Source organism: Mobula hypostoma, chromosome 6 (genome assembly GCF_963921235.1).
Source record: "Mobula hypostoma chromosome 6, sMobHyp1.1, whole genome shotgun sequence".
Taxonomy (NCBI): Eukaryota; Metazoa; Chordata; class Chondrichthyes; order Myliobatiformes; family Myliobatidae; genus Mobula; species Mobula hypostoma.
Window position 1 is genome coordinate 135,603,043 of NC_086102.1, and position 13,296 is coordinate 135,616,338.

Genomic DNA, 13,296 nt, shown 5'->3' on the forward strand with positions numbered 1-13,296 from the left:
TGGGCATTGCAACGCTTAATGCTGGAGACTGACCGGATACAAAACCTGTTTCATTTGTTCTTATGATGGCTGAATATTGGAACTGTGAAGTTGAAAGAGCAGTTGAGGCTTGCTGGTCTCCTGTGTCCTCGCTGTCAATCCAGGTTCGTGCGGTCGGTCCAGAGCCCCACACCAACACATTCAGTCCGGAGCCCAGTCTTTCAGCAGTTAATGCAGAAAATAATTTCCTGAAAGTTGAACGGTGAGCTCTGTTTCACTTGATGCATGTTGCAGGTGGGCTGCTGTAGCGATTCAGAAGACAGAAACCTCAAACCAAGTCTCATTGACCCTACTTAAGTGAAAGCAGTGTTGTCCTCAGGGGAGCCATGCCTCCTATTCCACCAGCAGGAATGATGAAATCCGAATGGTCCAGAGTAAGCCGATACTGACTATTCGATAACTCCAAGCTGTGTGGTGCAGGAGAGCTGCATGCCTGAGGTGTTGTTTCCCTTGAATGGCACAGTGTTTAGTTTGCTGGAAGCCCCTACCCAAACACATTCCCCACCCCCTGCTGCTGTGCTTAAGGAACATTGACAATGTTAAAGCAGCATCAGGAAATGAAACTGCTCTGCACTTCTGGATAGACTTCACTTTAATAGGAAACGTCTGCTTTTTGTGCTGTGACTGAGGTTGTATCCTGGCTTGCTAGAGAAGCAGATACTGCTTATGTTTGCTTGTCCTTGGAGGAAGCTTCCTAGCCAATATCAATAACAGTTTTTTCAACTCTTAAAAGCAGTGTATTTCTTGTGCATTTCTGAGTGGGTGGTTGATACAGTAAATGCACTCAGTGTCCCAGAGCACTTTAATTGAATTTGAGAGAGTCCCTTTGGGATAGGAAGACAGGATTCATGCTGTCAGCCGCCAGGCCAGTCCCCAGTGCATCTGAGGGCATCGGTGATTACCAGATTACCCATAATGGAATCTGTCTCTCCACACCAGACAGTCTGTCCCAGTGGTGGCTATGGAAGTTAGCAGAAATGGAAGCTGAAGGAAGTTTCAAGGAGGGCCATTGACTACCTCACCATTGCTAAGCTCTGCTCCAAAACAGCGGCCATTGGGCTTTGGAATGAGAAAGTGATATTTTGAGCCTCAAGACCTAATGGTGACATTGAACTGTTGGGTCATCATCCAAGTTATTTTTAATAAAAAATGAATGACTAATTTTAATCATCATCCAGTTGGTGTTGAAATTGTCTACAGCCAACCCATTTTACGTTAACTCATTCGGGACACAGTAAGAATACTAAGGAAGCAGATACAATGACCATATTTAAGAGGCACTTAGATAGGTACATGGCTACAGGAATTTTAGAGGATATGGGCCAAACATGGGCAAATGGAGCTAGCTTTGCTGGGTCTTTTGGTTAGCATGGACCAGTTGGGCTGAATGGCCTGTTTCAGTGTACTATGATAAGGACATTGGAGTAAGTTGCAGGTAAGCAGAGAATCACATGGTTAGTTATGTCAGGCCCTCCCTTCTCACTGCATGAGCTCTTCTCTTATCACTTTGTCTTGTCCCTTTCTTGTTTTCCTCTTTTGGTCTCATTTCCTCTTCTCCTTTCTTTCACACTCCCGTTTTCTTTCACCCTCTCCCTTTCACACTCTTCCTCCAGTCCTCTTTCTCTCACACTCCTTTGGCTCTGTTTTTCTCTTGCTGCCCCCAGTTTCTTCCATTCTTTCTGACTATCCCCTCTATCTTCAGATCTCCCCACACTGCCTCCTCTCTCTCACCAACACATGGAAAGTATTGCTTCCTCTCTGCTGTACCAATGAAACCCGCTTCTAATCCTGGTCCCTCTATCTTGATAACCCCCCACCCACCCATTAACTGATTTTAAACACATCTGTGTGGAAATGCTTAATATTTCCTGAACTGAAACTTAATCTTGTCCCTGCCCCTCCTTTCATCCAGCCAGCTTTCTGAGGAGCTCCTGTTGTCATGAGTGCTCTGAGGAATAATGACAACCAAACATCTATTCTTTCTGATTCACTCTCTTTGTAGTTTTAATCTTTTTGTTTGTTTAGGCTTCAGATTTCCAGTATTTCTTGTTCCCCTTACTCTATTTTGGCTTGCTAATGCTTTGCTCCCAGGAATGTGGAGAATTTTTCTGTGCCTCTGTTCGATTTCACAGCTGCTCTTTATTCACGGCCCTGTGCTGCCTGACCGGTGGATTGACTTGATGGGATTACTCTGTTCTTTTCCAGTCAGACCTGGTGCATCAGAGTGTGTTTGAGCTGATACACACGGATGACCGGCCCCTGTTTCGACGGCAGCTCCACTGGGCCCTAAATCCACCAGCCTGCCAAGAAACCAATTCCCACAAAGACAGTGAGTTATTTGCTGATTTCTCTGTCAAAATTTCATTTTTGTACTGGTGTTAAACATGTTGGGAACAGTGCCAAAGTGCACCTGAATATTGACATTTTCTGCATTATAACTATGACTGTGTCTCAAAGATCATACTTCATTGGCTGTAACACATGCAAAATGCTGGTGGAAATCAGCCGGTCAGGCAGCATCTCTGCAGAAGAATAAAGCTGACGTTTCAGGCTGAGATCCTTGGGCTCTTTATTCCTCTCCATAGATGCTGCTTGACCTACTGAGTTCCTCCAGCATTTTGTGTGTGTTACTCTGAATTTCCAGCAACTGCATAATCTCTCGTGTTCTTCATTTGCTGTAAAGAATTTGTGAGAAGAAAATGTCAAACTTTCCTTCACTTAAGGAAGAAAGTAAGCTTTGAAGTTACAAGAAACTGCAAGTACTGAAATCAGGAGCAACGGTCTGCTGGAGGAACTCAGTGGTGCAGACGCGGGGTTTTCGTGCGAAATGTCAATTTTCTTCGCTTCCCACGGATGCTGCAGTACCCACTGAGTTCTTCCAGCTGATTGCCTGCTGCTTCTGAATCCTGAAGTGCCGGCTTCACTTTCAGTTTGAATGCTTTGTAGGCAAGGCCAGTGACAGTCGCCCAGTTCTAAATGCCCTGAGGGAAATGACATTGAGCTGTCTTCATGACTCATGCCTTGAAGATGCTGCCACGGCACTGTTGGGTAAGGAATGTAGAAGCAAGGATGTAATGCTGAGGCTTTATTCAGCAGTAGTCAGACTGCACTTAGAGTATGGTGAACAGTTCTGGGCCCACAATCTAAGAAAGGATGTGCTACATTGGAGAGGGTCCAGAGGAGGTCACAAGAACGATCCCAGAAATGAAAGGTGTAACATATGAGGAGCACTTGATAGCTCTGGGTCTGAACTCACTGGAGTTTAGAAGAATGAGGAGGTTTCTCATTGAAGCCTATCCAATATTGAAAGCCTAGAAAGAATGGATGTGGAGAGGATGTTTCCTTTAGTGGGGCAGTTGAGGACCAGAGACCACAACCTCAAAATACAAGGACATCCCTCTAGAGCAGCGATGAAGAGGAATTTCTTCAGACAATGGTGAATCTACGGAATTCATTACCATGGACGGCTGTGGAAGTCAAGTCTTTGGGTATATTTAAAGCGGAAGTTGATAGGTTCTTGACTAGTAAGTATATCAAAGGTTACGGGGAAGAAGGCAGGAGAATGGAATTGAGAGGGATCTCAAATCAGCCATGTTAGAATGGTGGAAATACTCGATGGGCTAAATGACCTAATTCTGCTCCTATGTCTCATGGTCTGTGGAGTTCCAGGATCTGTCTGAGTGACAGTGAAGGATCAGTGGTATGTTTCCGAGTCAAACAAGTACGGACGGCAGAGGAGAGCTTGGAGACGGTGTGTTTCCATGCACACTGGGAGCATTACATTAGAAATAATTTCTAAAGGCAAAAGTTGATTGACATAATGAAATGAAAAATTAGGGCAAAATACCTCAAGGAAACCCACAGATGTTAGACGTATGCACCGAAATTCAGCCTAGACAAGAGTCATGACAAACATTCAAAAGCCACAACATAAATAACAGAGGTTGGAGACTGTTGTAGCAGTTCATTTCAGGACAAGTACAGAGTGCTTCAGTGGAGGAGGCAAGGAATGTTTCAGATGGTGGACAATAAGGCAGAATACTTTCTATATTTTGTGTACATGGAGTGTCCCAAAGCTATGGATAAGGCCCGAATCCTCCTATATGATATAATTTTGGCTAGTGTATTCGGGCAGGTGGGGCTCCTCAGCCTTGAATGGTGCCTGGGAGCAGGAAAGCTCGTCCGCCTAGGAGAAGGAGAACTCTGATTTTAAGGCTCTGCGGCCTTGCGGCCATACCCAAGGCTTCGGGAGTAAACCCCGAGGAAGAAATCTGGAGCCGGGGTCGCTAAGGCAGTTTGATGTTGTTTACAACTTCACTCTGACAACCTCTGCAACGACATTGGTGCCAAGCTGTATCGGAACTTGGCCTTCCCCTGGACTGCTTCAGTGATGTGGAGAGGGGGAACCCGCTGCATGGGCAACAGCCGGTTCTTCAAATCTTCCCGCCCAGATTTATGCCCTGGAGAGGACGCAGTCCACCAGAGACGCAAACACAAGATTCCCTGGGATCGACGGCTATCTACTCTACTACATATGAGGACAGGGAGACAGGCACCTGGTTTGATTGAGCTGGAATTGGTTTATTATTGTCTCATTGAGCATGGTAGGATGAAAAGCTTGCCTTGCATGTTGTTCAAACAGATCAATGCATTACCACACTGCATTGAGATAGTACAAGATAAAACAGTAAAAGCTGCAGAATAAAATTTAACAGTTACAGAGAAAGTGCAGAGCAGGTAAGATCATAATGAGGTAGATTGTGAGGTCAAGAGCCTATTTTATTGTCTTAGTGAACCATTCAATTGTCTTATAACAGCAGGGTATAGCTGACCTTGCAAGGTGTACATGCTTTCAGGCTTTTGCAACTTGTACCCATCATGACACCAAATTGCTAAACTCTACCTCCTTCCTTTACTCCAACTCTTCATTATTGAGGTCTGGCCGACTTTCTTCTGCAGACTTGTAGATGGAGTTGAGCCATTAACTCTGTTTCTCTTTCCACGGATGCTGCTCGACCTGCTGAGTGTCTCCAGTGTTTTGTAATTTTACTTAGGTTTGTGAGACAGGATTTGTTTCCCATTGAGAGGCAATGTAAACTGAGGCAGCACAACTTCACTATAAGGGATTGTCCAATTAATAGAGAACTGAAGAGGATTCCCTCCTCCAGGAGGGTTATTAATAGAGAACTGAAGAGGATTCCCTCCTCCAGGAGGGTTATTAATAGAGAACTGAAGGGGAATCCCTCCTCCAGGAGGGTTATGAACTCCCCACTTCAATTCTATAGAGGCTGTATCTCTGGATATATTTCGAAGCTGATCTCCATCACTTCCATCTTCACTGTTTCACGTAGACTCACATTTTTCAATATTTCAGGTTCAGACTTGGCTGCTTCTTACAATGTGAAGAATAGGAGCTGGAATGGGTCTTTGAACTCAAAGTCAATTTTACCGTTACTGAGAGAAGTCATGAAATTTGTTGTTTTATGGCAGTAGTACAGTGCAGGCCATGAACTTTTAAAAGCTACAATATACAGTGCAAATTGTTAAAAAGTTACTACATAAATAAATAGAAGGATAAATATACAGTGCAAAGGAGGAATGGTGATCATGGGTTAATTATCCATTCAGGGGTCTGATGGCAGAGGGGGAGAAGCTGTTCCTGAGTTGAGTTTGGATCTTCAGGCTCCTGTACCTCTTGAGGATGCTCCTCCGTTCAGTAAGGTCTTGCCTTCAGAATCAGAGTCAGATTGATCATCACCGACATTTGTTGTGAAATTTGTTTTGTGGCAGCAGTACAGCGCAACACATTAAAAAATTACTAAGTTACAATAAGAAATGCATAAAAATATTGCAAAGTGAGAGCAACATGGCGAGTGGGTTCATGGACTGTTCAAAAACCTGAATCTCAGTTCCATCTTTCTGGCACTTGAGGGGAATGTTGGATCGGCTGAAGCTCGCAGAGGGTGGGAGCAGGCTCACTGTGCAAACAGGATTAGAAGTTCAGTAACAGTGGGACAATGTTAGGAGTGGAAGTCAGCCACGTTAAAGAGGAAGTAGTATTTCTTGCAACACATATCAAAGTTGCTGGTGAACGCAGCAGGCCAGGCAGCATCTCTAGGAAGAGGTACAGTCGACGTTTCAGGCCGAGACCCTTTGTCAGGACTGTCAGCTTGGGCCCAAGTCAAACATGGAAGCTGGGATGGTTCAGGTCTGGAAAAGGTGCCAGTCGTATCAGTAGCCCAGGAACTGATGATATGGTGAACACTATTTGTTTGACGAGAGTTCCTGCACTGGATGTGGGCCACTCACCCAGCACTGCATCACAAGCATTGTGAAAAACTAGGAATCGGAATCAGGTTTATTATCACCGGCATGTGTCGTGAAATCTGTTAACTTAGCAGCAGCAGTTCAATGCAATACATAATATAGAAGAAAATAAAATATAATGATAAAAAATATCAGTTACAGTATACGTATATTGAATAGATTAAAAAACGTGCAAGAAACAGAAATAATATGTATTTAAAAAAAGTGAGGTCGTGTCCAAGAGATCATTGTCCATGAGTGGGATGGCTGAACTTTTCTTAAAGTGAAGCTTGTGAATTTGTGGTATCAAACTGGGAGATTTTCCAGACTATTGGATGTTATTCCTTAGTAATACTCCAGCACACTTCGAATTCACTTTTTTTCCATGTTGTTGTAGGATAATACATTTTCTCAGTTAGATTCAAGGGAAGTGGGAATGGGGTTTTGGTATATTAGAGGGAATGTGTGAACAAGGCCTCATTGAGTGGAAAGCAGCCAGGGATTGGAACCCCAGTGAGGCAAAGAGAGACTGGAACTGGGGTCCCAGTTTGTAACCAGGAGTTCCTGTGATTTAAAGAGTTGTGGGTACCTTGGTCTCGGTGAGTTAGTGGGATTGTGGGAACTTGGTCTGAGTGTGGGACCGGGTCCTGCATATTACATAGAGTCCCAGAGGGATTGTGGGAGGTGGGGTCCTGGTGAGTTAGTGTGTTAACTGGGGTTCCAAGGAGGTGAAGAGAGCTTGGGAACTGGGGTCCATATGAGTTAGAGGGAGTGTGGGAACCGAGTTCAAGGGAATGCAAGAATCAACACACGTTGAGCCAGATGATCATTTCCAAACAATCGAATAGTGAATTACCAGAGTTCACTGTATTTTCACATTCAGTAAAAGAGTTGTGGGTTACTGGCAGCTATAAAAGGAAATGTAGGTTATAAGCAATTTAATTTCAGTGGTCATTCTGCAAAAAATGGAAGAAGTGCATTTATATAGCACTTTTCACAAGCATTATAGGGTGCTCTAAAGCAGTGGTCCCCAACCACCGGGCCGTGGACCAGTACCGGGCTGCAAAGCATGCGCTACCGGGCCGCGAGGAAACGATATGATTTGGCGATAGGAGTCAGCTGCACTTTTCCTCATTCCTTGTCATGCCCACTGTTGAGCTTGAATGCACGCGAGGTCATTACGCACGCGTCATCCATGTCAGCGCGGGAAGGAGATCAACTCCTCAAGCTTGCAAATGACGGCGGGCTGAAAAGTATGTTTCACATAACACCTCTGCCGGCATTCTGGATCTCAAAGTCAAGGCTAAATATCCTGAGATAGCCACAAAAGCACTGAAAACGTTGCTTCCATTTCCAACATATCTCTGCAATGAATGCAACGAAAACTAAACTGCAGAATAGACTGGACATAAGGAACCCCCTTTGAGTATCGCTGTCTCTCATCACCCCTCGATAGGACCATCTTGTTGTAGGAAAGAAGTATTCAGCCCAATGCTCGCACTGATTCAGCGATATTAGTGTGTTGCAATGATTTTATATGTTCATACGGGGAAAATATGTGCTGTGTGTTTAATATCCAAACGTTACCTAAAATGTTTTGATGCTATTGGCTTACTTGTATAACGATATAGCAATTACAACGTGGAAACAGGCCATCTCTGCCCTTCTAGTCAGTGCCGAACGCTACTCTCACCAAGTCCCACCAACCTGCACTCAGCCCATAACCCTCCATTCCTTTCCTGTCCATATACCTATCCAATTTTAATTTAAATGATAATATCGAACCTGCCTCTACCATTTCTACTGGAAGTTCCTTCAACACTTACTTCAAGCTCCCCTGTCCTCCCCTGATAATTGACTTATCGCTATATTCATGCGAGGAAAATATGCGCTGTGTGTTTAATATTAAATTCGTTAGATAAACCCTTTTAGAAACGAAATTGAGAGTATTAGACACTTATCACCTATATTCTGGTCGTGATTAACACCACTCTCCCACTGTACAGAATCGCCAAAAACTATTTGTAGAATGAAATCGGCACGTACACGCATGCGCACTAGTGCCCGCGCAAGGCTTCATGGTCATTGTAGTCTCTCGGGGTAAACAACATATTTGACTGCTACTCTTGTCCGTTGGCAACCCTACCCTCCCCCCACACCCCCACCCTGGGTCGGCCGGTCTGCAAGAATATTGTCAATATGAAACCGGTCTGCAGTGCAAAAAAGGTTGGGCACCCCTGCTCTAAAGCATCTCACAACTGACCCCATCACCGCTTTTAATGGGTTGTCACTGTTGTATTGTCATGAATACAGCATTCCATTAGCACTTAGGAAGCTCCCACCAGGCCAGTGGGTGAGTGACAGATAATTCTGCTGTGTATTATTTGTGGGATTAATGCTGGTCATATAAGTATTGCAGGGCATTACTGAAGAGAACTGATCCCATCTTCACTCAGGGCTTGGGACTTGGTGCTGTTGAATATTGTTGATGGGATGTCACATGACAAAAACAGAAGATGCTGTCACAGCTAATTTTACAGTGCTAGAAGGATAGATTTTATTTCCATTGTTTGCTCTGTGTATGCTAATTATTTAGGGAAAGGCACATAAGGCTGAGGTGTGATAATTGGAGAGATTTCTTTTACCTTTGTCCTGAAGACCTACAGAAGTCCATCAGCAATTCAATCATAAATTGTAGCAGAAAGAGGAAAGAATCTCGTGATCTGTGTAACACACACCTGTTACTGGTGTGACGGGGTTATTTTATGCAAGCAAAGTGATTCCTTAGGTTCAATGGAAATTAAAATTACTTGTAGTGGAAATCTGAAATGAAAAAAACGGAAAATGCTGGAACCACTTAGCAGGTCAGAGACTGCATCTGTGGAGTGAGAGAAACAAAATTCATGTCTTGGGCTGTAAACCTTGTGAAAGAGGAAAAAATTATCTCTGCAACACACAAAAATGCTGGAGGAACACTGCAGGTCAGGCATCATCTACGAATAAACAGTTAAACAGTCAACGTTTTGGGCCTTCATCAGGACTGGAATAGAAGGGGGAATACACCAGAATAAAAAGGTGGGGGGGGGGGAGGGAAAGGAGGATAGCTAGGAAGTGATGAGTGAAGCCTGGTGGGTGGGAAAGGTAAACGGCTGGAGAGGAAGGAATCTGATGGACCATGGGAGAAAGGGAGGAGTGGGGCAGCAGGGGGAGGTGAGGAGGATGGGTAAGAAGCCAGAGTGGGAAGAAGAGAAGAGGGAAGGGGATGGAGAAAAGAAAAAAATTACCAGAAGGCGAAATCAAATGTCATGTGATCAGGTTGGAGGCTACCCGGAGCTGTGGCAGAAGATGAGGCCATGGATGGACATGTCAGAAGAGGAATACAAATAGGAATTCCCATTGGCCACCAGGAAATTCTGCTTTTCACAGTTGGAGTGGAGGTACTCGAAAAAGCAGTACCCTAATTTGCGTCATGTCTCACCAATGCAGAGGAGGCTGTATCGGCAGTACCGTATACAATAGGTGACCCCAGAAGATTTGCAGGGGGTGCGTTGCCTCACCTGGAAGGACTGTTTGGGGCCCTGAATGAAGGTAAGGGAGGAGGTGAATGGGCAGGTGTAGCATTTCTGTCACCTGCAGGGATACGTGCCAGGAGAGAGATTAGTGGGGAGGGACGAATAGAGAAAGGAATCATGGAGGGAGCAATCCTTGCAGGAAGCAGAGAGTGGGCAGAAATAAAGATATGTTTATGGTAGGATCCTATTGAAGATGGCGGAAGTTACAGAGACTGATGTGTTGGATGCAGATGTTCATGGAGTGGAAGATGAGGACAGGAGGCACTCTATCCCTGTTATGGCAGCAGGAAGATGGAGTCAGCACGCATGACCGGGAAATGGAGGAGATGTATATGATGGTAGCATCAGCGGTTGATGAAGAGAAATACCATTCTTTGATAGCTCTGATATCTTGGAAAGGCAAGGCTCATCTTGGGAGCAGATGAGGTGGAGTTGAAGGAACTGAGCAAGTGAATCTCTTGTGCTGATGTTAGCTCTGTCTGCTGTAAGTGGCAGAACCTCCCAATGCTTGTCCATTTCAACTGGACTTCCCATTTCCTTCTGACATGTCTGTCCATAACCACCTCTGCAGCCATGATGAAGCCAAACTCAGTTTGAAGGGGCAACACCTGATATCTGCATGGGTAGTCTCCAACCTGAAGGGCATGAAGACTGGTTTCTCTAGCTTCTGGTAACTCCCAGGGGGAGAATTTCATATTCTGGCTTCTGCCGCCGCCTTCTCCTGTCCTGATGAGGAATCTTGAGCTGAAATGTCGACTATTTATTCCCTCCAACAGATGCTCCATGACTTGGCTGAGTTTCTCTAGCAAGTCATGGAGCATCTGTTGTGTGTGTGTTGCCCTGGATTTCTAGCGTCTGCAGAATCTCCTTTTTTTTTAATTTTAAAAAAGTGTTAGTTTTAAGTTGTAGAGAGATTGGGTGAGGTAAGGATCAGATTGGGGGAGGCAGGAATGTTTTTGGTTTGCTGTTGCAGGTTTGATATGGCCTCAGTAAATCCTCTGGCCAGAAGGACAAGACAGGAAAAACACAATTTTTTTTTCCTTCAATCATTCCTTGGTGCAACAGAAATGAACCAGAAACTGTTCAACCAAGGTTCTGCAATCACTGATATCTGGCAGAATTCCCATAGCTGGTGGAAGGTTTTTTTTTGTCTGAATAGTTTCTGTTTTTTTCACTTACCAAAGAATGGTTTAAATTATGAATTGTGCCAGTTACTAATGGTAAAATACAGCACCCAAACATTGTAATACAATCACGATTTGGTAATCCACTCAAGCAGTAATCTATTACAAATGTTCCATGTGACTCGTTAATCAGTCTTGTAAAGAAAGCAGGCACAAGCAAGAAATAAGCATTAGAGTTCGGGTTGGTTGAAGCCCATGCTGTTTAGTGTATCATCTCAAGATGTGCATCCCTTTCTTATGTCTGTGAACACGCAACGAGTAAGGTTAGAGTGAGCTGCATAACCCTGGCAGAAAGGAGGAGGTGGGGGAAAATGGGCACAGAATTAGAGTGAGGGAGAAAGGTGTTTCTGGTTGATTGGGGCAACTCATTCATGAATTCCTAATGAATGGCACTGGCAAGGCAAGTCCATCCCACCCTTTTTAGGTAAAGGCATGTCTTCAGTAAACAGCTTTAAATCCTCTGTCCAAAATGCCTGAATATTTCAGGCCTTTTTATTTCATAGTTGTGTATATTTTGACTTAACCATCTCTTTCTGGTTCACCATCCAGCTATTCCGGACAGCAATAACCTTTGCTCCAACGTTGTCACTTATGATCTTCTTCAACTTCCTCCTGAGAATTCCTCTTTTATGGAGAGGAATTTTATCTGCCGATTCCGATGTCTTCTGGACAATTCGTCGGGTTTCCTGGTATGTAAACCTTGAGCTCTTAACTTTCTTTTCAATGTGTAGAGGCCTCGCACAAAACTGAAGCAAGGACTTATTCATTCAAATTGTTGAGCTATCTTCCCTGCCAGCCGCCGTCCCAGCTGAAACAACGTCACTCATACAGCACAGAAACAGGCCCTTCAACCTACCGTGTTTGTGCTAACCATCAAGTCCTCTCCTCATTCCAGTTTGCCAGCACTTGGTCCATAGCCTTGGTGACACAGGTGTCAGGTGTTCATTGAGAGGTAGGGCAGAACAGGTCCTTTACCTGCTGAGTGTGTGCTGACCAACAACCACACATTTATACTGATCCTATGTTGATTATATTTACTATTTTTATTTATTCTCATAACCCCTCCAAATCTTAATCAGCACTCCCAATCCCAGATTCTACCATTAACACACTAGGCATAATTTATAGCAACCAGTTAACGCACCAGTTCCATGTCTTTGGGATGTGGGAGGAAAGCGGGCTACCTGGGGGAAACCCACGCAATCACAAACTCCATACAGATGACTCTCAGTCATGATGGGACCTGGGTCTCTGTGACTGTGAGGCAGCAGCTCTACTATTGGCTAGTAGTAATGGCTAATTCAATGGGACATAATTTTATGGTGATTGGAGAAAAGTATAGGGGGAATATCAGAAGTAAGTTTTTTTTAGACACAGTGTGGTGGAAGTGTGGAACCTCCTGCCGGGGACGGTGGTAGTGGCAGATACATTTAGGGATTTAAGAAACTGTTAGATAGGCACATGGATGATAGAGAATGGAGGGAAGGGTTGGATTGATTTTAGATTAGGTTTTAAAAGGTAGGCACAACATCATGGGCTGAAGGCCCTGTACTATATTGCAGTGTTCTATGTTCTATGAAAGAGTCCAGAAAAGATTTACCAGGATGTTGCCTGAGGCTGGAGCAGATGCAGAGGACATTCATCAAGATGGAGTGTTTCAGTTATGAGAAGTGACTGGCGAGGCTAGGCTGGTTTTCTTGACTCAGATCACTACCTCCTTCTGCAAATGGATCCTTGATTTCCTCACTTGCAGACCCCAGTCAGTTCGGTTTGGCAACAACATCCACAATCTCCATCAGCACAGGTGCACCACAAGGCTGTGTGCTTAGCCCCCTGCTCTACTCGCTTTACACAGCTCCATTGCCATATTCAAGTTTGCTGATGATACCACTGTCATAGGCTGAATCAGAGGTGGTGGTGCATCAGCGTGTAGGAGGGAGATTGAAAATCTGGCTGAGTTGTGCCACAACAACCTCTCACTGAGTGTCAGCAAAACCGATTATTGACTTCAGAAGAAGGAAACCAGAGGTCCATGAGTCGGTTCTCATCAGAGGATCGGAGGTGGAGAGGGTCAGCAATTTTAAACTAGAATTAAAGATGGCATCAAAATATGACGGGGTGACATGTTCACTTTAATTATAGCAAGGAAAAAAAAGGAAGGGAAGAAAATCACTTGGTGACCCAACACTGTGGGT

General features: G+C 44.4%; 1 protein-coding gene across 2 annotated transcripts in view; it reads left to right on the top strand.

Annotated features, from left to right (window-relative positions):
- LOC134348429 (aryl hydrocarbon receptor-like) overlaps nucleotides 1–13,296 on the top strand; it is a 155,374-nt gene that overhangs the window by 124,213 nt on the left and 17,865 nt on the right. For both annotated transcript variants that reach the window (XM_063051796.1, XM_063051795.1), the window contains exons 5-6: nucleotides 2,245–2,368; nucleotides 11,651–11,790. In XM_063051796.1, the coding sequence (XP_062907866.1) occupies nucleotides 2,245–2,368; nucleotides 11,651–11,790 (264 nt within the window). The remainder of the gene's footprint in view (nucleotides 1–2,244; nucleotides 2,369–11,650; nucleotides 11,791–13,296) is intronic.